A 20,823-nucleotide genomic window follows, 5' to 3' on the forward strand; every position below is an offset into this window, starting at 1 on the left:
TCAAGATACATTGTGACCTTGAAAGGAGAAAGGGGATGGTGGTGGTCACATGTAGAACCCTGTCATTCCAAATGTGCCGTCCAAATCAGGAGCCTGTTCAGTGGTTGTCCTTGTTTCATCTCTGTTATAGTTGTTTTGTTATAAATTAAGCAATAAATTTTCTCAATTGATTTGTTTTCTATTTTCCATGTCAGGACCATGTATAGCCGACTGAATGGTTTTTCTCATTTTTGAAGGCCTAACTGTTGCCTGTATTTGCCTACTTCTAATTCATTTGAAATTTAGTTGTTTGTTGTCTTATTGGCAATCATGCCACATCTCCATTTTTTATATAAACCTCACAACACTTTGTTCCAGTTCGAATAAAGGCTATTGGGATGACTGCTGTATGTTGTTGTTTTGTTAAAATTCATGGATTTTTTTTCATGGAAGAGCAAGTTTTTGGTGTGTTCTATGAAGTTGTTATATACTTTTAAAGTAATTCCAATTATTATTTTTATGTAATATTGAATAATTTGTTCCATCTACAGGACTTGAAATTAAAAAAACAAGAGTGCACATGCTGAAATGTCTCAACTTCTTTACAATATAGTTGACCTGTTGCTTATAGTTTAAGAAAAACAGACAAAAACACAAAAAACTTACAATGAGCAATGAACCGTGAAAACAAAGTCAAGGTCAAATAAAAACTGTGCGACTGACGTATAGGTCATAAAATATTTTCATACACCAAATATAGTTGACCTATTGCATATAGTATTAGAAAAAAAGACTAAAAACTTTACTTTGACCACTGAACCATGAAAATGAGGTTAAGGTCAGATGACACTAGACAGCCAGCTAGACATGTACAACTTACAATCATTCCATACACCAAATATAGTAAACCTATTGCATAAAGAATAAGAAAAAGAGACCAAAACACAAAAACTTAACCTTGTTCACTGATCCATGAAATGAGGTCGAGGTCAAGTGAAAACTGTCTGACGGGCATGATGACCTTGCAAGGTACACACATACCAAATATAGTTATCCTATTACTTATAATAAGAGAGAATTTAACATTACAAAAAATCTTACTTTTTTTTTCAACTAGTCACTGAACTATGAAAATGAGGTCAAGGACATTGGACATGTGACTGACAGAAACTTCGTAAAATGAGGCATCTATATACAAAGTATGAAGCATCCAGGTCTTCCACCTTCTAAAATATAAAGCTTTTAAGAAGTTAGCTGGATCACTATCCCTATGTCAAGTTTCTGTGACTTTGTCGCAGGCTTGACAAAAATCAATCAACACTTTCCTGAATTTAAATTAAAAGAAAAAAGAAAAAGAGTATTTTAAATTTATTTAACAACATAACACATAATCAAAATATATATCCTGTTAACGTGCAAGACAGGACATCACAAATGCCTAAAATAAATTATTGTCTTTCTTCATCAATTTATACACATACAGGTACATCTTGCAGCCACACATAGCATTCACAAATAATATTTCATACTGTAACGACCTAATATGGGTCAAATAAATCAACAGAAAATTTATTTACATGAATTTTTATCAACATAAGGATAAACCTTCATACCATTGTACATTGCTGATTTAGGCTCAAATGATATTTAACCGTTAAACTAGGTTTTTAACCAGTTATGCTACTTTAAATCTCCAATCTATGTATAATTCATTATGAATAATTATTTCATAAAATAAACTCTTTTTCTATAAAGCAAAACCTTTGTAGCTTTTAAATTAATACTGCTTTTTAAAGTTCTTCTTTTCATAACATTTATGTCCAGTAAAAATATATTACAGTGCTGTCAGATAATGGTAACAGTCTACTTTACATATTTGTACTTGATATCTGCTTTAATACTGCCACCTTTTACCTCCTTTGTAGCAATTGTGTTATGTTTGATGTCAAACACTATGATTTTCATATCTTATACAATATTATGAACCTATTCCAATCAAAAAAACCACTAGTAACATACTTCTTCAATTTTTCAATTATTTCTTATTCAGTGCTCATTATTTCCAAATTATTAAACAGTAATTAACAATCTGCTAAAGGTGTCATACCACCAATTACTCCCTCAAATTTAGAACGTATGTGAAAGTAGGCCTACTCGGACAAAAAATAGTGCATTTGATGTCATTGTTTACTTAAACTAACCAACAAATTGGCAGAAATGAAACTTTTGGTGAAAGAGAAATATATTGAGACCATTTTGAGCTAAAATTTACTTGTTTATGAGTTTGCATTCAAAATTGAGGATTAATGCACTCCATAGTATACTAATTTAAGATTTCCAGAAAACCAGGGGTTATTTTTAGTGGTACCTCTATTCGGAAGACCTTTTCTTTTTTATATGATTTTAAACACCTGTTGAAAATTGGCATGTAGAAAGCTGATACATGTACGATTCAGGATATACCTGGATTCTATGAAGTTAAAGGTGAAGTATTTAGAAAGCTGTGAAAATTGTAAAATGTGGTTGAACAGATAGGGACTTTTAATTGGTGGTATGGCACCTAAAGGATAAAAAGTAAGACATTTTCCAAGAAAATTCTATTTTTTTATTTTTTTTCCTGAACATGCAGCACTTTGCCATTCACAATCAGATTTTAGCATGTTGCCCTGACATAATATAAATTAATAGCCATTTTACCATAATGCTGTCAAACTGGTCTACAGAGACCACACCCACCACAACCAGATACAGTGGACAATTTCAAAATAAGTCACCAACAAATTCTTCATTGGGCAGTCTGTTCTATAGGTTCATGTCACTTTTTCATGTTTTAAGCTTGAAATACTATTTACCTAATAACTTGATAGCATTGCTTTGTTTAAAAACACTGAAAATTAACCATTTGATAACAGTTGAAACTGACAGAACTCAAATCTAAGCCATAAAGCTTATATTCCATAACCAAAACCAATAATATATGTAGATAGTCTAATTAAATTCTTGAACATGAATGGTTTGTAATGGTATCTCTTGTGGAATCATTCGATGTTCTACCAGACCATTTCTCTGATGTCCATATTCAAATTTAATACGTAATTCACCAATTCTTGATTTTGGAAGTATATCGGGTATCCATTCAATAATAAAAGGTGTTGGTTCTTTTTGGTCTGGTGATTCAGCACCTAAAAAATATGTAGATCAACTGTTTTTCAACTGCACTTGTTATACATGTATATTTTTCGTAGTTAAAGGATATAACAGTTTGACATTATGAAAGTACTATCAGCAAAACTCTAACAATATTGCAACAATGTTGATTCACTGACAGATTTGTGTTATTATATAAATTTCCAGTCAATTCATGCAAATCACAAAAACTTCAGTAAAAAGCATTTCTTTCATGATTTTTTTTTCATAAATCTGGTTGTTAAATTTCTCTAGTGCAGTGGTCTCATTGGCAATTATACCACATCTTCTTATTTTTATATTCTATATGCAGTTATCATTAAATAAAACTGCTTTCCCTGAACAAAACGATTGTGTCTGTATCAGGTCAGAATACCTTGCCATAGGTTTCTTGTACTTATTATTCACCTTATTTTTCTGTCAGTTTGAGTGTTAGTATTTTGTGTGCTCGGTCTTGCTGTCATAATTTTTTTTATTCATGTTATCTTTTTATGTATTAACAAGCACTTCAAATTATACTCAAATATTTATTCATTGAATTGAAAATATTGACTGCTTTACTGCATATTTTAGAATTGACAGGTAAGGGAGATAACTTAAAATTGCATGCAGAAAAGCATGAACCTGTTTTTTTCCAAAACAGTTCATTTGAAAAATCATGACACAACTTTTATCCACCAAATATTGTTACTTTCAATATTTTTTTATAAATTTTATGTATCAGAAACAAACACAGGAACCTGCCTTAAGTTGTCAATTATTTTGAAATATCATACATCATCTGTCAAAAATCCATCATTTATGAAAAGGCTGTTATTTTAAATTCAACAACATCCATTATTGAATCCATATATACACAGAATACAATAGATTTATGTTTTATTTTAATAGGTGTTTAACTTTTTCAAAAGTTTCTTTGAGATATTGCTATGTCAACTTACCAACTTTGAGATAGGTTTTCAATTCAAATGGTCTGATAGGCATTTGTTTGTTAGCTTTGCCATCTTCTACATTCTCTACATCAACCTTTGGCACTTCATACAGGTCGTAAGTTCCATCTCGGTTTTCTACAAAGTTTCTTGTAATATCCAGAGACATCTACAATACATAAGAAATTAATTGTCTTAAGAGTCAAAGATAAATATTTTAAGGTTCAAATAGAGTTATAACAAGACATTCAGTTGTAGGTAGTGTTCATCCTTTATACCACAATTATATATATGAAGTACTTGCATAATATTTTATCTTTTATCATCCTACCATGAGTAATTCTTTAAAAACTTAATTCCAGCTACATTACCAGTTTTAAAGGAAATAAAAAATTAATGTGTTCTCTTCATTGTCTAGCTTTGTAAAATTAAAAGAGTCAATTAACTTATTCAAACCTATTGATGTTTTGTTTCTTTAAAATTTAATACTTTTACATTGTGTATAAATTTGATAGAATTTGATAGAGGCAAAGTTATCAAGTAAGAGAGCAGAAACAGCTAATTCACCAATTTTTCCATTAAAAGGGAAATAACTCAAATTTTTACTTGAACTGTATTTGAAGGAAATAGCTTTGTGTAGAAGTTTTATAAAACTTGGTCAAGGCAAACTAAGTAAGAGAATGGTAACCAACATGCTTTATGCACTGATGAACAATAGTAAATCTTTACCCCCCCCCCCCCCTCCCCCATCCCTGTTTACGGCAAGAGCATAAAAATGCATATTATCAGAAGATTTTAGTTTCTTTGTAGTCTCCATTAATACAAGTAGCCTTGGTGTTGTTTTTTTAACATTTAATATGAAGATTATTTGGTATATAACAATATTTGATTGAACAAAAGTTGAAGTAACACAAAAAATCAAAATATCTAAGAAATCACTACCATACATTTGAAAACGACATGAGAATTTGTGCAATATGGTGTGAATTTAGATTTGAATGTTGCTTTCACATTTAACAATAAGTGACTTCTTTCTTGTATCAACATTGTAATATGCATGAACACACAATATATCTGAAAACATTAGCATCCTTCAAAAGAATATCTTTTCACATTCCAGAATCTTTTTCTAGAACTTTTGTAATAAAAATAACTGTATTTACCTCTGGGGTATCAAATATCATTTTAACTTGAAACAGATTGGTGATATGCCATGTGTATTTTGTAAACATTCCCAACGGCAATGCATCTTTCCTAACAAAGCCTGTTGTAAAGTTTGGCAGTCTTTTCTTTTTACTCCCTGAAGATATGCGTTGCTGAAGACATTCAAAGAACACTTGTGGAGCATGGAAGACTAGAGGATCTGGATTGCCTAAAAAAGCAAATAAAACTATTATTATACTACATTATTTTCTTTTCTTTTTTGCACTCCTCTAGATTAACATTTCTCTAACTAAATAATGATGAAACAAACTGCAGGAGTACTGTAAAGTAATATGATTTAATAAAACATCTATAAAACAATTATCCACCAGACATCACGAGACCATTATGCAAACAAATAATGCTCAACAGATTTTAAAACTGTATTCTTTATTCTTGTTTTTTCTATATTAAAGCTTTTTTCCAAAGATTCTTTCATAAAGTTCTGACGAAGTTATTGAGCTCTTAGAAACATTTACCCAAAACTATAACTAAACATTAACTGCTAAGGTCTTTACACAACAGGTAGTTATTGTTTACACTTAGTTAATAAATGCAGGTGTTTCATGCAAAATAAGATAAAAGGCTATAGCATGTAAATTCTAAATGACAATTTTATACATATTTCCCCTAAATTTTCAAACAAGGGAGAGTACTCTTGTTTGATATATTATAAAGTGGATAGTATTACCAATGTATAAATTCAACAACTTAAGGATGTACTTAGGTGAGGTTTTGGAATGTGTGTGTCAAATGTTTTCGGACTCCTTGGTGTTTTTCCATACAATACAATGTAAAATATTTTGCCCCATAACACCCATTTATTTTTTCATATAAGACTTAATAGGTCATGAAAGGTCATTTACTAAAATTTTAGAAGATTCTTGATTTTCTTTCTTTTGTTTTGAGACCCAAATAATACCAATGCAAATATAAGGTTAAAGTCAGAGTCAGCCTTTTCCCGCCATATTTCAAATCTCAAATATCTCGAAAAGGAGGTCCATGATCTATCAATATTTTAAGCTTATCTTTATCCTTAATTGATGATCTACCAGCTTATAGTATCAATTTTAATTTCTTAATTTCTTAACTTTTACATAACCTCACCTAAGTACATCCTTAAATCATATTCATCGAAATTCCAATTGTATATATTGTAACATTCTTTGAGAAATTGTAACTTCTTCTTGCATGTTTCCTTATCAAAACTGGATTATTTTGAGTAACACAACTATTTCAATGTTATCCCTGTTTCAACATTTGATTTGATGATAATAACCATCTACTCAACCTTCTCAAGTGTTTTATTCTTTTTAATAGTACAAACCATCAAACTGATAATGCATTGTCTGATTGATTCTTTCTGTAACACTTGCCAACCACTGGTGAAATGATATAGTAATCTGACTTTCATCTATCTGTTGAACTGTAAAACATAATGAGAACATAGGTAAGAGCAGGATAACGGGATATTTGAATACTGAAAATTCTGAAATTATTGCAAGATTTTTGTTAATGTGAATAACGCAAAAGGATGAATTTTTCCCATAATTAAAAGTGGCATTCTGGTATTTGATATATATATATCTATATGCAGATTTTCCTGAAATCACAATAATTTAACTAATGTTTTGTCCATTCTTCAACAATTGTAATAATGAATGAATGCAATAATTCCTGAATTTACAGAATACATTCTTTTACACTATTCCAATATTTTTATCTTTATCTTTTTAATGTTAATTTGTCAACATAATTCAACAAAACAAAAAAAAATCCTCAAGTTACTTAGGGCTGTGGAAAAGTCATTACTTTGCAACTTAAATTTCCATAAAAAAATTGGTTCGAAATCATTTGTCATAGAGTTAATGCAAAATGCAGGAGAATTAGGGATATTATGTCTAACAACATTTTCACCTCTCTTTATTTAGCTATCATAAGCAACAATTTAATTGACTACAGTTTTGTATGACTTACAACTGTATTTAACAGTGTCACTAGTTTTTCTGTGTGGTATGGTCCTGCATTCCTATACTGATTTTATGCATCAGGTTTTTACTTTTTTTTAGTTGATAGATGCAAATAAAGGAGATGTGCTGTCATAATTGCCAATGAGACATCTTTCCACTAAAGTTCAAATTCACCAAAAAATCAGTGGTTTTATTAAATTTGCAGGAAATGGTATCAGAAATTAGATTAAAATCAATCAAGTTTCAATACCCTAATCACTTTAGTATAACCATTGGGCAGCCATTTATTTGTGCTCTACTTACCTGGGACTTTTTTATTATTTGGGGTGATAGATTTAGTCTGTGTTTTCTGTGGACTTATTTTACGAGGACTAGGTGGACTCTGTATTGCATTTCCTTCCTGTAGTGTTAAAAGAGCATTACTGGCCTGGACTGAAAATAAAAGATCAAGATTTTATATTTCAGGTTATCATGAATCAAATATAACAAAAAACTTTCATTCAAATTTGCCACAAATAAGTCTTTCCATGAAAGGAAAATCAAAATTGAGTTAACATTGTTTTACATGTAATTTGCACTTTTTTCCTTGTAACAATTGGCATGATTTTTCCTTAATCTTCTGTATACAGTGCTGAAGACATTTTTGTGAAGATAAACAAAATATATGTATCAAATTGTTTTTCCCCCAAATCAAAATAATATTGAGTCAAACCTTTTCACTCATGTTGCATGCTAATGTAATTTGTTTGTTACTAGTTTGTGAAGAAGAAGTACCCATACACATTTATGTCTGATACTGTAGCTTTGATTGCTAAATCATTCTTAATGTCTTTGGAATCATTTTAAATGTGTACGAGAAATTTCAATAATTGTATACAGAAGATGTTTTATTTATATAATATTAAATGGGCTCACAAGGAGCATAGTACAATATAAGACATTAATAAGACAATAAAAAAAAGAAATAACAATAGTCTTGTATACGTACAAATAAAAAGAAAAAGCAGTTTGAACATTATGAGCTAAACACATGTGTAAATAAACTACATGCATTATCATTCTTGAGTCTTAATATTTGATCTCAGAACACTATAATTGCTAAAAAAAATTATGTCCAGAATCTTTAAAATATTTTTTAGGAATGTTCACATCCAACAGGATTTAGCTTTTGTCTCTAATAGCAGATGTAATTTTGAGGTTCTTTTTGTTGTTTTTTTCTTTGTATTATCTTTTTTTTATTCTATGCAACTGTTATCATGGTTATTGTATGCATACTATCACAAAATCAAGTCTGAAATTAACTGTGTAATAAATTGCTTTTCCAATACAGAAATCATTTCTTTCTGGTTTAAAAAAATTCTATTACAGTATAATTTTAATGGGAGAGGCATCAGTACCTAACTGGTCATCCTTCCTCTGTTTTTTGCCAGGAGGTTCTAACAATTCATCCTCAGTGACCACAACCTCCAGTGTTGTAGGATCACCAGTGTCCAACCCTGTATCCTGTGCTTGGTATATGGTAACTATCTGTCTTTCAGGTGACTCCTGCTGGACTTCTTCTACATAAATAAATCAAGTACAACAGTAAGCTTTAGTTACAATTTTACTCACATTCACTGAATTTGCATGCTCTGCTATTACAATAAACTGATTATGAAATGATATTACTTAATTTAAAAGAAAATTTACAAATCTATGTAATCATGACCATCTTTTGACATTGATTTGTGTGTGTGGTTTTTATTTATCAATTTTAATAAATTAAAAATAATGATTAACAACAATTAATAGTAGACTTTGTTTTATGAAACACATCTGTATTATACACAATATCTTTAAAATAGTACAAGCAAACTTTTCCTTTCTTCCATTGTGGTGCTTTTTAAGAGAACTTCATTTTCAAATTTCTGTATTTTTACATGTTAATCATGTTAATGATATGATGTAATTTAAAAATACAAACCATGTTAATCATGTTAATGATATGATGTAATTTAAAAATACAAACCATGTTAATCATGTTAATGATATGATGTAATTTAAAAATACAAACCATGTTAATCATGTTAAAGATATGATGTAATTTAAAAATACAAACCATGTTAATCATGTTAATGATATGATGTAATTTAAAAATACAAACCATGACTGTCCAAGTTAATATAGTAAGAAAACTCCTCACTAAGCTTTTCGTCACTGGCAAATGCACATATACAGGCATAGAAGTGTACACATCTTTTCTGGGAGTCATTTACAGCACCAGGTTTAGAGTACTAAAAATATGTGTACATACATGTGTCATGCATACATTTGTATATATTATTCATACTCAAAAACAAAACAAAATTATAAAGGAAGAACAAGTTGTTATTTGCGAAACAAAAACTGAAGAATCTAGGAATTTAACATAAAATTGTAAACAAAAGACATGATAGACTACTGTAGTGTACATGTCTATTCGACGTAAATTTAGGCTTACTGCTGCAAGAAGAATTCTATTATACTCCTGTGTATGAATTAGATTCAGTTTTTATTTACAATGTAGAAAAGTGAATTACAATTACAAGGTAAGGTTAACATGAAACCTGGCATAAGGATATCATAATAAATAAATATTATAAGCTTAAATTATTCATATTTATAAAATTATTTCCTTGATTGACATTAGATATTTATTTTTGGGTTGGCATTAGCTTGCCAGTCCTAGCCATGTCAAAAATAATTTCAATAGAAAATTAAAAGATGAGGTATTAGTATTATTGCTCTCTCAAAATAAAAGGCACTATCAATTTGGTTGAAATGATAAAAAAGAGTAGGTTAATGATTACCTTAAAGGCCTTACAAGAACAATGAAACTTGTGTTCTGGTGAAGCCCTATTTCTTGTTGTTTCAAACAAGGAAAAGTGTAAAAATCCTAAAGGCTGTTTGGAATTAGGTTTACACTTGACAACCATTATGTTTTTAGTAACCCTTTGAACAAGGGGTCCAGTAGTCTCTGTAGCCAATAACCAGATTGCCTGTTTGATTTCATTTGGGACCTGCAGTGTGTTCAGAACAGAGTTTTTCAATGTCAGAGGTGTTGCCTCACTTGTACATTCAACAGCTGATTTGATGTGAGGACATGGTTGTTCCTGTATTCCTTGTTGAGAACTACGAGTACAGCTGTCAACAAAACACCTTGCAGCCTGGTACAGAATTGCTGGGTCAACAACTGGGGCTGGATTACCATCTAAATCCTGTACAAGTGGAAGCTGAACAAATCCTCGATAGTCTGGTCCACGGTCTCTTAAACGAACTGAAAAAACTTGCCCTGTTGACCCAGTTATGATTTTTACAGCATCTGCACTATGACCTCTCTTTTTTTCTTTTTCTTTAAAGACAACATTACATGCTTTATTTTTACAACTTATTCCCCTTGTTCCATTATATGTCCCACATTTAGGACATTTCCTGACACCACGTAATGTTGGTTTACCAAGATCTTCAAACAATGCCTTTATTTTCTCTGTTGAAGCACTAGCCATCCTGAAAAAAAAAAATTATCATACATGTAAGCATGATAAGAGGAAAAACTTCATTTGTAGAGGTCTCTTTATTATTTTTCGAACAACCAATTAATACTTAAATTATAGTTTTATTACATTGTACTTGTTAACTGCGCATGTGAATGCATGAGTCATATGGTCATGAGGAATTAGGACATGCATTTTCATGTTGTAGGTATTTTCATGTACTGTTAAACTTTTTACACCAATTTGCAACTGAACACATTTTTATGAAATCAGAAACTGATTTTAACTGTTGTTAGAGTTTCCAAACCTGATAAATGGTTTTTCCACACAGATTTACAAGCATTGCATTTAAAAACTACTTTCATTCATATGGAAGAATATATAAATTTGAAAAACAATTGGAAAAATGTAACTATGTAGCCCATCTTGATGGGTTTAGCTATAAAATAGTTACAGTAATTCCCATATTTTAGTTTAAAACATGTCAAAATGCCTAAATTGATTGGTCAGTCACTATGAAAACTTTCAAACATGACAAAGTAAAGGTTGGCAGGTTGATGAAACTTTCATAAATGAAGCAATAAATGAACAAATAGAGCCCACATTTTTATGGACCAAAGGTCGTCATAGGGCTCCAGAATCAACTTTAAGCATTATATCCATAATTTTTGGACGGGCAGATACATCCACTTTTTTATATGCGACTAGTTCCAATAATTATGACCTCTTGAAAAGCTATAATATTTTTCTTCTTAGACGCCTTACATAAATGTCAGAACGACGAACTCGAATTTAAAGTTGGATTTTGACATGTACGAGAGGTAATTAACTGCTTTATTAAATCATTTAGCAGATTTCTCCTTTAGATGCTTCACTTTAGTAGGAGTATGAAATATATTTTGTAGGATCTCCGTAAAATATGACAGACATGAATTTCCAGATACAGAGATTGGTGCAAAAATTTATTTTGTTCTCTCCTAAAAAAAAAAACAGCTAAACATTTCAAAAAAAGCAATGGTTAAATGTCTGCCACGGATGGAATTGTTACTTCTTTAATTATCATTTCTTTAGGGAATTACAGGGAAAATTTTGCACAAACAAACACATAAAAAGTAAGAATTTTTATCATTTTATATATGCAAAAGTTTTTAGCCTTCAATGAAAATTTTATGGCTAAATAAGGTCTAAAAGTTAGAAATTCCCTTTCAAAATCCAACCACAAAAGATGGCTTTAGTATTAAATTGTCCATGTAACAGTAAGGTGTACATGTCAAAGAAGAAAATACAAGATGTCATCATTATTTTTGCCTTCTGTTACTTTAAGGGTCCCAAGGGTTAGATTTTAGGGTAAGGGCTAGTGTTATGTTTAGGTATTAGTTAGTGTAAGGTTTAGGGTTAAAAAAAGTTTAGTATAGATCTTCATTCAATCATTGGTTGGGACCCCTAAAGTCAAAGAAGGCCATTATTTGGACCAAGTTCAAGGGCCGAGATCTCAACACAGGGGCTTGTTACAATTGCCGGGTTTACTATCCATACGAACCCCTAAAAAAACACAAGGGAGGAAGCTAATTTGCGACAATGCTTCAAATTATTGTTGTAAATTGTTTCTAAGACTTTCACTTACTTTGTGACCTGAATAAATATGTTCCCACTTGAATTATCTCTCCAATGACATACAGTACGCCCAAGGAGTTTGTAATCCCAAACTCCATACTCCGATATTTTTCCTGGTGTAACACCAGGAAACTCCGACATCCCTCCCAAAATTCTCGGAGAAATTTGGGAGTATCCCTCCGACTTCCGCGTAAATCCGCTACCTTTTGTTTATTGTATTAGCGACATCTCTCCCAGTCTGGTGTGACGCGGTGTGACACCAGGTAATTAATTGCCCTAATCCGTCTGATCTATGCCGGCACGCGACAGTCAAGGTATGAGAGATTTCTAATGTAATTAAACAATTGTATTTCCTGTCTATTGATTATCAGGTTATATCTGATTGCTTGAAACAAATGAAAGATTAAAATAAAAAGCAAAACGTTGTTAATTCTTTCAATTACTCTGTACATTTTAATCAAGCTTTTAAACAACTATATTTGATTTTGACTTCCGTTTTTTTATCAGTAAATAAATATTTAATTTACTAAAAGAGATATAATTGTGCAACAATAAACGGAGACTAACGCTGAATAAATGAGGGCAGTTTAAAGAAAAATTACACGTCTCAAAGTTTTTTATACTACAAGTAAAAAAGAAAATATTATTCCTTATCTGTTATGCTAATAATTCTACGCCATTTCCATTTTACGATTACAAAATAAAAGTTTTAAAATCCAAAACGTTGTTGTTAATGCTTTCAATTGCATTAAAGTTTTATAAAAAAAAAATATACTTGATTATGACCTCGTTTTTTATTTATCGGTAATTGATATAACTTACGAAAAGAGACATACTTGCGTGAAAATAAACGGAAACTAACGCTGAAGGTATAAAATGTGAGCAGTGAGTTTAAAGAAAATTACGTGTCTTAAAACTTGTATATGCAAGTAAAAAAGAAAATACTATTCACCATTCGTTATGCTTAATAAGTCTACGGCATTTTCTCTTCACGATTAGCATTACTTTAGGATATAATACATTTCGGCTACAACAGGAATACTTCTATAGCTGCATCAACTCGTCGTTGCATAATATTCATTTACGCACAATGAATGTAAACCTTTGTGTTGTATTTAGAACAGTTATCTTTAAATATTTTTAAAACAATTAATTGCCGTGGGAAGACGACACGCATCTCAGTGATCAACAGTGCGTGGTTGAACTTGAACTTGACTTCGCTCACAATATTGAATGCTAAAAATAGTGACATCAATTTTGTCCACGAGATTTTTATTTGGCGGGAAATAGTATCATGTAACAGTAAACTCAGGTGACCTTTCTGGATAACCGTGGGAAAATTCATGTAATGATTGACATTTGTATGCGTTAAGATTGAGGCTCTAGAAGGTCCTTTTACAACTGATTAACCGGATTCTAAATTTTATTCCTTTTCTGAATAAACGAACATCAGCCTTTTATTTATACGTTTCTCAGTCAACAGAGGACATAAACCTGGACATTATTTATACTTCCATAGTCAACACTATACATTAATGGTAAATGAAAACAGGATGCATGTCGTTCAGTTCCTGATGGGCGTTGGTAGAGATCCTCTGTGAAAATGTGTCGATCGTAAAAATCCGATCCACATTTTTTTTTACATATTTCTTTCTTGTACGATATAATTTCATTTTAATATTCTATAGTATAAATTGTTGAAATACTTCTTTTTATATTTCGCCGAGGACTTTTAACAGCAGTAAAATACGGATTGCGCCAATCCAATTTATATTTAAATAATAAAAGATCAATAACAGATCATAACAGATAAAAAACACATGATTTTATTTCTTCATATAATTAAATAAGGTTGTGATTATTGTGTTGTGTCTGGGCGGGGAATTATCTCAGTATTTATGAATATAGGGCTGCCACATTGCATACAAAACTATTTGCCACTTTACAGTTTCTTTTTTAAATTCAAATATTTCAAGTCGGTAATCTACCGAGGTAGTGAAACATAATATTTTACATTTCAAAATAAATTGAAAGTAACAGAGTTCACTTGTTGGTCCGATAAATTAACTCTAGGGTTTGATTTAGATTGGACAAATTACCGTAAAAACAACATTTTGTTTTAAGCCAGTTGATATTAATTATATAATATTGAACTATTAATGAACCGGATATTCACTGAGTAGGTCATAAAAGGTTCTAATTGTGGTAAAATCATCTTTGTTGAAACTTTGTTGAAAAAACAAAAATTATGACCTGATCGGACTACAATGAAAATACTAAATAAGTGTTTTATTCATATTTTTATACGTTTTTACGTTTTATTTAATATGACAATGACATGGGCATATACATACAAGAATAATTATCTTATTTTAAATAAAAATGTCACACTTTTATCTGACAATGAATGGACATTTAAATAACGTATTTTAAAGCACACAGGTGCAATCAAGATCGATTAAATGTACAAAGGTAATAAATCTGGCTAATCCGATTATGTTGTCACGCGTCATTAATTTTCAGTTCATCCGATGGGCAATAAACCAATTAACAGCCACGCGGTGTTGGGAGAGAATCTTTGGAGGAAATTGGGAGTAGAATCCGTGATTCGCGGTGTCACACCGCTACACTCGGAAATCGGTGATAAAAGTTCGCGATTACAAACTCTCTGGGCGTACTGTATATTTGTTACCTTAAATAACCTCTATAACTATTGTAATCCGTAAAATAAACTCAAGATTTTTGAAATAGAACGAATCGAGGCCCTACATTTGAAAATGAAAGTACTAAGGCCGAGAAAAAAAAAGATCGATGTTTCCGGTAACCCGACCGACCCTGTTTTTTAGCCCCGACCCTTACTTTTTTATTGGATCTTCAAAAAACAAAACAAAAATTGTATCAACCGACCCCGTTTTTGACACAGGATTCTGATAGATGACATAATACATAGATGCCAACCCCCTTTTGACACAATCAGTAACAATCTATCAAATTTTCAGTAATTTTGAAAACTTTTCAGTAATCATTCAAAAACATGCATTTACCAAATAAACACTGACGAATTGATGCAAAAAGATGTGCAAAAACATGTCTCTTCGCATATGTTATCTGTAGTATGTATTCCATTCGTAAGTTGTTCATAATTAGTCTTGTTTCTGATAGACATTTTGATTGACATTTTTGTACCATTGTTTTTGTTTATTGGAATTTGTTAATGTTTACTGGCATGTTCTTTTAATTTATATATTTTGTATGTCCCTTGATTTTAGTACATCTTATATCAATGACAATACTTCAACTTGGGTGTTGGAAGTAGTTTTATAATAAAGAATAGTAAAGTTAAATGTTTTAATGTGACAAGTACATTGTTCATAATCCTTTATGAGTTCACACTGTCAAACTTAAAACATATATAAAACAGTCAATTAAATTCTGGAACTGGACAGTCAATTCTGTAATGCCTGGTATGTTGCTGACTTAGCACTTTTCAATTGTTTTGGTGTGTAAGTGTGTTCATAACACTTCTTGTCTGTGGAGGTCATGTAAGTTTTCACAACCATCAAAGAAGACAGAGTTGACACTGATAAATTAGGCCGAGTTTCAGTTCTATTTTTTCTGACTTGGCTGAAAATTCTTTCACTGTCAGCATTGCTGTGTGGGATTACTAGTATGCCAAGCATTAGTTTAGACAGTTCTGAATACTTTGGTTTTCCATCAGTTCCCTTAATCTTAGCAATCATATTCCAAGTAGTGTCAATTCTCTCTGCTTCAGTGATGTCAGGCGAAAGATTCTCAATTTGATAATGGGCAAATTGGACTTCTAGTTGATCTTTCATGCTGTTTTTATCTGATGCAGTATCAGACACTAGTGCCATTGACAACTTATCAATAAAATATTCTACTGAGCAGAACTTTTGATTTAATCTTACTTTTACATCTACAACTTCTGCATGGTGTAAGAGAGGGTCATTTACAGGAAGTTTTTTTATTATATAGTCACAAGCAGCCATAAAAAACTCTCTGATGGATTGATAAAAAGTTGTTTCTTCTTCAGAAGTGAGTTTGACAAGTCTCAAGTGAATTCTGGTTTCTGCTCCAATGGTAAGGTCTTCCCTACTCTTTTGATTTTTCCTTTCAGTGTAATTAACTTTTAACAGATTACTAGTGGATGTGATAGATGAAGGCTTCACAAATCTGGTGTATAAGTCAGTTAGTAATGCAAGAATTTCTCTCCTTAATACATAGATTAAAGGTTTGTCACTCTGTAGAAATGTGTTAAATGAATCAAATAATGGAATTGTTTGTTTCAGAAAAAGACAGTACAACTTGGTCTTTGGACTACTTAATAATCTGTGTACTCTTTCTACCCTTGATGGCAATATGACTTCCTTTTGTTTAGGTTTACATGTTTTGTCATTTGAAGCTTGCCTTGCCATAAATGTTGATGGATTGCTTGGTTTAGAAACCGTAACTGTGTTAGTTTTTGATCCAGAAGGTCTTGATTCAGTTTTTGATTTGTCTTTTTTTTTATCAGTTTTTTGTTTTTCTTCATTTTTGTCAGTTTTTGCTTTGCCCTTACTTTTTTCAGATGTCACAGTTGAGGTAGCATTTTTCTTTTCCTTTTTTTCACTAGCTAATTTTTGTTTTTCCTTTTTTTTCTTTTCGATCTCATTTTCTTGTTCAAAAAACATTTTCAGTGCATCCCACTGCTCAAGAAGTCTTTCTAAACATTTGCCCAATGAAAGCCATCTTGTAGCAACATGTTTTAAGATTTTGTGGGTTTTTATTTCACACATCAGTTGACAGTTTTTTAATTCTAAATTACGCTTAGAACTTTTATCTAAATAATAGTAAATATCAACAAGCAAATCTTCAAATTTTATTGGTATTTTCTGAGCTGCTTTCTGTGCAGCGATATGTACAAGATGACAAGGACAACCACTTATATAGATATTTTCATTCTGATCGGCTACAAATTTAGCAACACCCTTGTGCTTTCCAGTCATCACTGACGCATTGTCACAACCAAATGAAACACAATTTCCCCATGGTATGTTGTATTTCACAAACTCCCGATTGAGCAAGTTGAAAATATTTTCCCCAGTACAACTTTCATTACAACTTGGCATTGATAACAAAGCAGTCATTATCTGATCAATTTCTTTATTATAATAACGAACTACTATGGGATATAGTTGTGTGTTGACATCATTACTGCCATCTGTAGCACATGCAAAAAAGGTTTTTTGAAGTGTTTCCACAATAGTTTCAATTTTGTCTCTTGAGAGATTGTCAATTATTGCAGACGTTTTGGTTCTTGCACAACCATACTTTTTAGCAATTTCAGTGTCAGGAAACATTTTCCTGAATAAAGGTCCTGCGTGATCACTGACGGTAATTGGGACGTTATGTTCTATAATAAAATTTGTAAATAACATTTCTGCATTTGTGACTTGGAGTTCCATTGGAGATACTCTCTTTTCAAAAAAAGATGAAAGCTTCGAGTTGTTATTTTGGAGATTTGCATTGCTCTCATGCTTTTTGGACTCGACATGCCTTTTACAGTCGTCCCGACCTCCGTGCAAAACACTTACATCTTGATTGCAGTATGTGCAAAACACGCAATTTTCCTTTGTTGACTTTATAAGGCATGGGTATTCGATTGAATATTCAGCCCTATATCGCTGACCCTTGGCTTTCTTTTTAATTTTGGGGGCAGACGGCCCAGACTCTGACATTTTTATTCTGCAAAGGAGAAGAACAGAAACGGGGAAAGCCACTAGAAATCATGGTTCAAATGCGTGTTTGACTCTTCGGAAGACAGTTAGTTACCTAACGATACTCGATAACTCCCGAGAAAACGGAACTGAAACTGGAGTTTTCTAAAAACCGGACCATGCCGGAAAGGCAATGTAAAAAATCCGCGTTTTTCAAAAATTGAACGGCGGCGACTAGGAATCCGTAAATATTGGACTATTGACCGTAATAGCGTAGTTTTGATGGCAAAATCGTAAAAACTACGGGAAAATCGTAATGGTTGGCATCTATGCATAATATTTTTTCTCTCTTGCTTCTACTTGCATAGAAAGCCAGTAAAACATTTTATTAATGTCAAAAGGTATTCCAAATAGGTTAAAATCCAAGAAATTTGCACAGCAGGTGCTTCAAAAACATTGCAAATGGCACACTTCCGGTTTTTGAAACTAATTACGGATCCGGACTTGGAAAAACCATGATAATTTTCCGGATTTCATTTACGATGTCAAAAAAAAAAAAGAAAAAAAAAAAAAAAATTCCGACCTACCGACCATATTTTTCAAAATGATGTTACCGGAAACACATATCTTTTTTTTTATGCCTAAAGCGACACCTATCGGAAAATATATTTTCCGCACTCTCGGGTGTTTACATAAATGTTATATGCTTTTCGGAAGTCTACGGTATTTTTTATTGCAATAATGTAAAAATTGGCGGGAATTATTAGGAACATACTGTCTTTCGTCCTCATATTTCGGTATACTCCTGAGAGAGCCGAAAATATATTTTCCGGTAGGTGTCGCTTTAGAACTTTCATTTTCAAATGTAGGGCCTCGATTCGTTCTATTTCAAAAATGTCGAGTTTGTTTTATGGATTACAATAGTTATAGAGGTTATTTAAGGTAACAAATATATGTCATTGGAGAGATAATTCAAGTGGGAACATATTTATTCAGGTCACAAAGTAAGTGAAAGTCTTAGAAAAAATTTACAACAATAATTTGAAGCATTGTCGCAAATTAGCTTCCTCCCTTGTGTTTTTTTAGGGGTTCGTATGGATAGTAAACCCGGCAATTGTAACAAGCCGCTGTGATCTCACGTTACACGGCATAACAACCGTTTGACGTCAGCGCAATCTTGGACTATAATTCAGTGGAAATGGGAAATGTGTGAGACAAATTCCCGATCAAATACCCTATCTAGGAGCACAAAACAGCCGAAGGCCAACAACGGGTTTACATATTTTCCAGGGACAGTGGGCGTTTAGCAGATACTAATTATAAATAAATGAACAATTCCACTGAAATAATGAATTCAAACGATCTCATACAATTGGGATTGATGCATGACACTGAAAATAGTGAGGAAACCCTTTATCTTACTTGTCAAACAGGGGAGATATTTATATTAGTAATTTTCCGCCATGATGTCTTCTCCCTCGAAAGATCGTCAAGACGACTGTTCTCATTGGTCAGAATTTAACACATGATCTTTGACCTTATTTGATTGGATAATCATTTTAGACTATAAAAAACGGTAATTTTGTCGTGACGGATACGTATGTTTTTTCGGATAAGTCATCAATAATTACCAACCTTTTCACCATGTTCACACATAAAAAAAAAGCAAAAACTAAATAACAGAAAACAATGAAGTTGTCAATTCAAATAGTTATCAAAAGTACCAGGATTATAATTTAGTACGCCAGACGCGCGTTTCGTCTACATAAGACTCATCAGTGACGCTCATATCAAAATAGTTATAAAGCCAAACAATACAAAGTTGAAGAGCATAGAGGATCCAAAATTCCAAAAAGTTGTGCCAAATACGGCTAAGGTAATCTATTCCTGGGACAATAAAATCCTTAGTTTTTCGAAAAATTCAAAGTTTTGTATCAGGAAATTTATAAAAATGATCACATTATCATGATTATTGATATTCATGTCAACACCGAAGTGCTGACTACTGGGCTGGTGATACCCTCGGGGACGAAACGTCCACCAGCAGTGGCATCGACCCAGTGGTGTAAATAGTTATCAAAAGTACCAGGATTATAATTTAGTACGCCAGACGCGCGTTTCGTTCAACAAAGATTTTGTCAAACGCATTTTTTTTTTAATTACACCTTATGTAAGAATCCGGGGTTTTGATTGGTTTATAGCCAGTGTATTTTTCACCAATTTGCTGTTATCAAATGAATATCGTTCATTTTTAACGCCGCCGGGGTATTTGCTAAAAGGATATGCCTTTTTTACCCTCTCTGCCGTGGTATTTGCCAAAAAATACTCTATCCGACTGGACGCTTGTAACGTCACGATCATCAATGCGTTTTAGTACATTAACATTCGGTGTAATTAAACAGATATATCATGTTATTGAGGGGTATTTGCGAAAAATACCAGTCTTGAGAATGAATTTCCCTCGCCTTACGGCTCGTGAAATTTAACATTCTCTCGACTGGTATTTTTCGCAAATACCCCTCCTTAACATGATATATCTGTTCAAAATTGCTTTAACATGTTTAACGGCAAATTTAAACATTTTTCATCGGTTTTGAGGATAGTAACCTGGGTTAATTAATACTATTTGATACACATTTGAAGTAACTTGTTCCATTTGCTTTAGAGAAAGTCAAAATAAACCAACACTTAATAGTTTAAGTAAAAAGAAGAA

General features: G+C 31.9%; 2 protein-coding genes across 4 annotated transcripts; both read right to left on the reverse strand.

The window, feature by feature from the left end:
* Window positions 1-1,332: 1,332 nt before the first annotated feature.
* LOC139520284 (uncharacterized protein C2orf42-like) lies at window positions 1,333-19,645 on the reverse strand. Of its 3 annotated transcripts, none has more exons than XM_071312800.1 (10): window positions 19,533-19,645; window positions 10,096-10,792; window positions 9,411-9,540; window positions 8,665-8,826; window positions 7,571-7,699; window positions 6,625-6,723; window positions 5,258-5,466; window positions 4,107-4,263; window positions 2,540-3,146; window positions 1,333-2,071 (listed from the first exon to the last, which is right to left on the reverse strand). In XM_071312800.1, the coding sequence occupies exons 2-9, from the start codon at window positions 10,789-10,791 to the stop codon at window positions 2,968-2,970; spliced, it is 1,761 nt and encodes a 586-aa protein (XP_071168901.1). In that variant the 5' UTR covers window position 10,792; window positions 19,533-19,645; the 3' UTR covers window positions 1,333-2,071; window positions 2,540-2,967. The 3 variants fall into 3 exon arrangements, with proteins under 3 accessions (XP_071168901.1, XP_071168900.1, XP_071168899.1); XM_071312799.1 differs by having other exon boundaries at window positions 2,540-3,161; XM_071312798.1 differs by having other exon boundaries at window positions 2,540-3,161; window positions 19,481-19,563.
* On the reverse strand, window positions 15,794-18,442 carry LOC139520282 (uncharacterized). Its single transcript, XM_071312796.1, has one exon. The coding sequence runs from the start codon at window positions 18,129-18,131 to the stop codon at window positions 15,840-15,842; it is 2,292 nt and encodes a 763-aa protein (XP_071168897.1). The 5' UTR covers window positions 18,132-18,442; the 3' UTR covers window positions 15,794-15,839.
* Window positions 19,646-20,823: the final 1,178 nt, after the last annotated feature.

This window comes from Mytilus edulis, chromosome 4 (genome assembly GCF_963676685.1).
Source record: "Mytilus edulis chromosome 4, xbMytEdul2.2, whole genome shotgun sequence".
Classification (NCBI taxonomy): domain Eukaryota; kingdom Metazoa; phylum Mollusca; class Bivalvia; order Mytilida; family Mytilidae; genus Mytilus; species Mytilus edulis.

Excerpts from the sequence above, each read along its gene's own strand:
- LOC139520284 (XM_071312798.1), bottom strand. Across the intron at positions 8,827-9,410 it reads TATTAACTTGGACAGTCATG|AAGAAGTCCAGCAGGAGTCA; the intron begins GTTTGTATTTTT and ends TTATTTATGTAG. Across the intron at positions 6,724-7,570 it reads AAATAATAAAAAAGTCCCAG|TTCAACAGATAGATGAAAGT; the intron begins GTAAGTAGAGCA and ends TATGTTTTACAG.
- LOC139520282 (XM_071312796.1), bottom strand. The coding sequence starts at position 18,131 with ATGTCAGAGTCTGGGCCGTCTGCCCCCAAAATTAAAAAGAAAGCCAAG.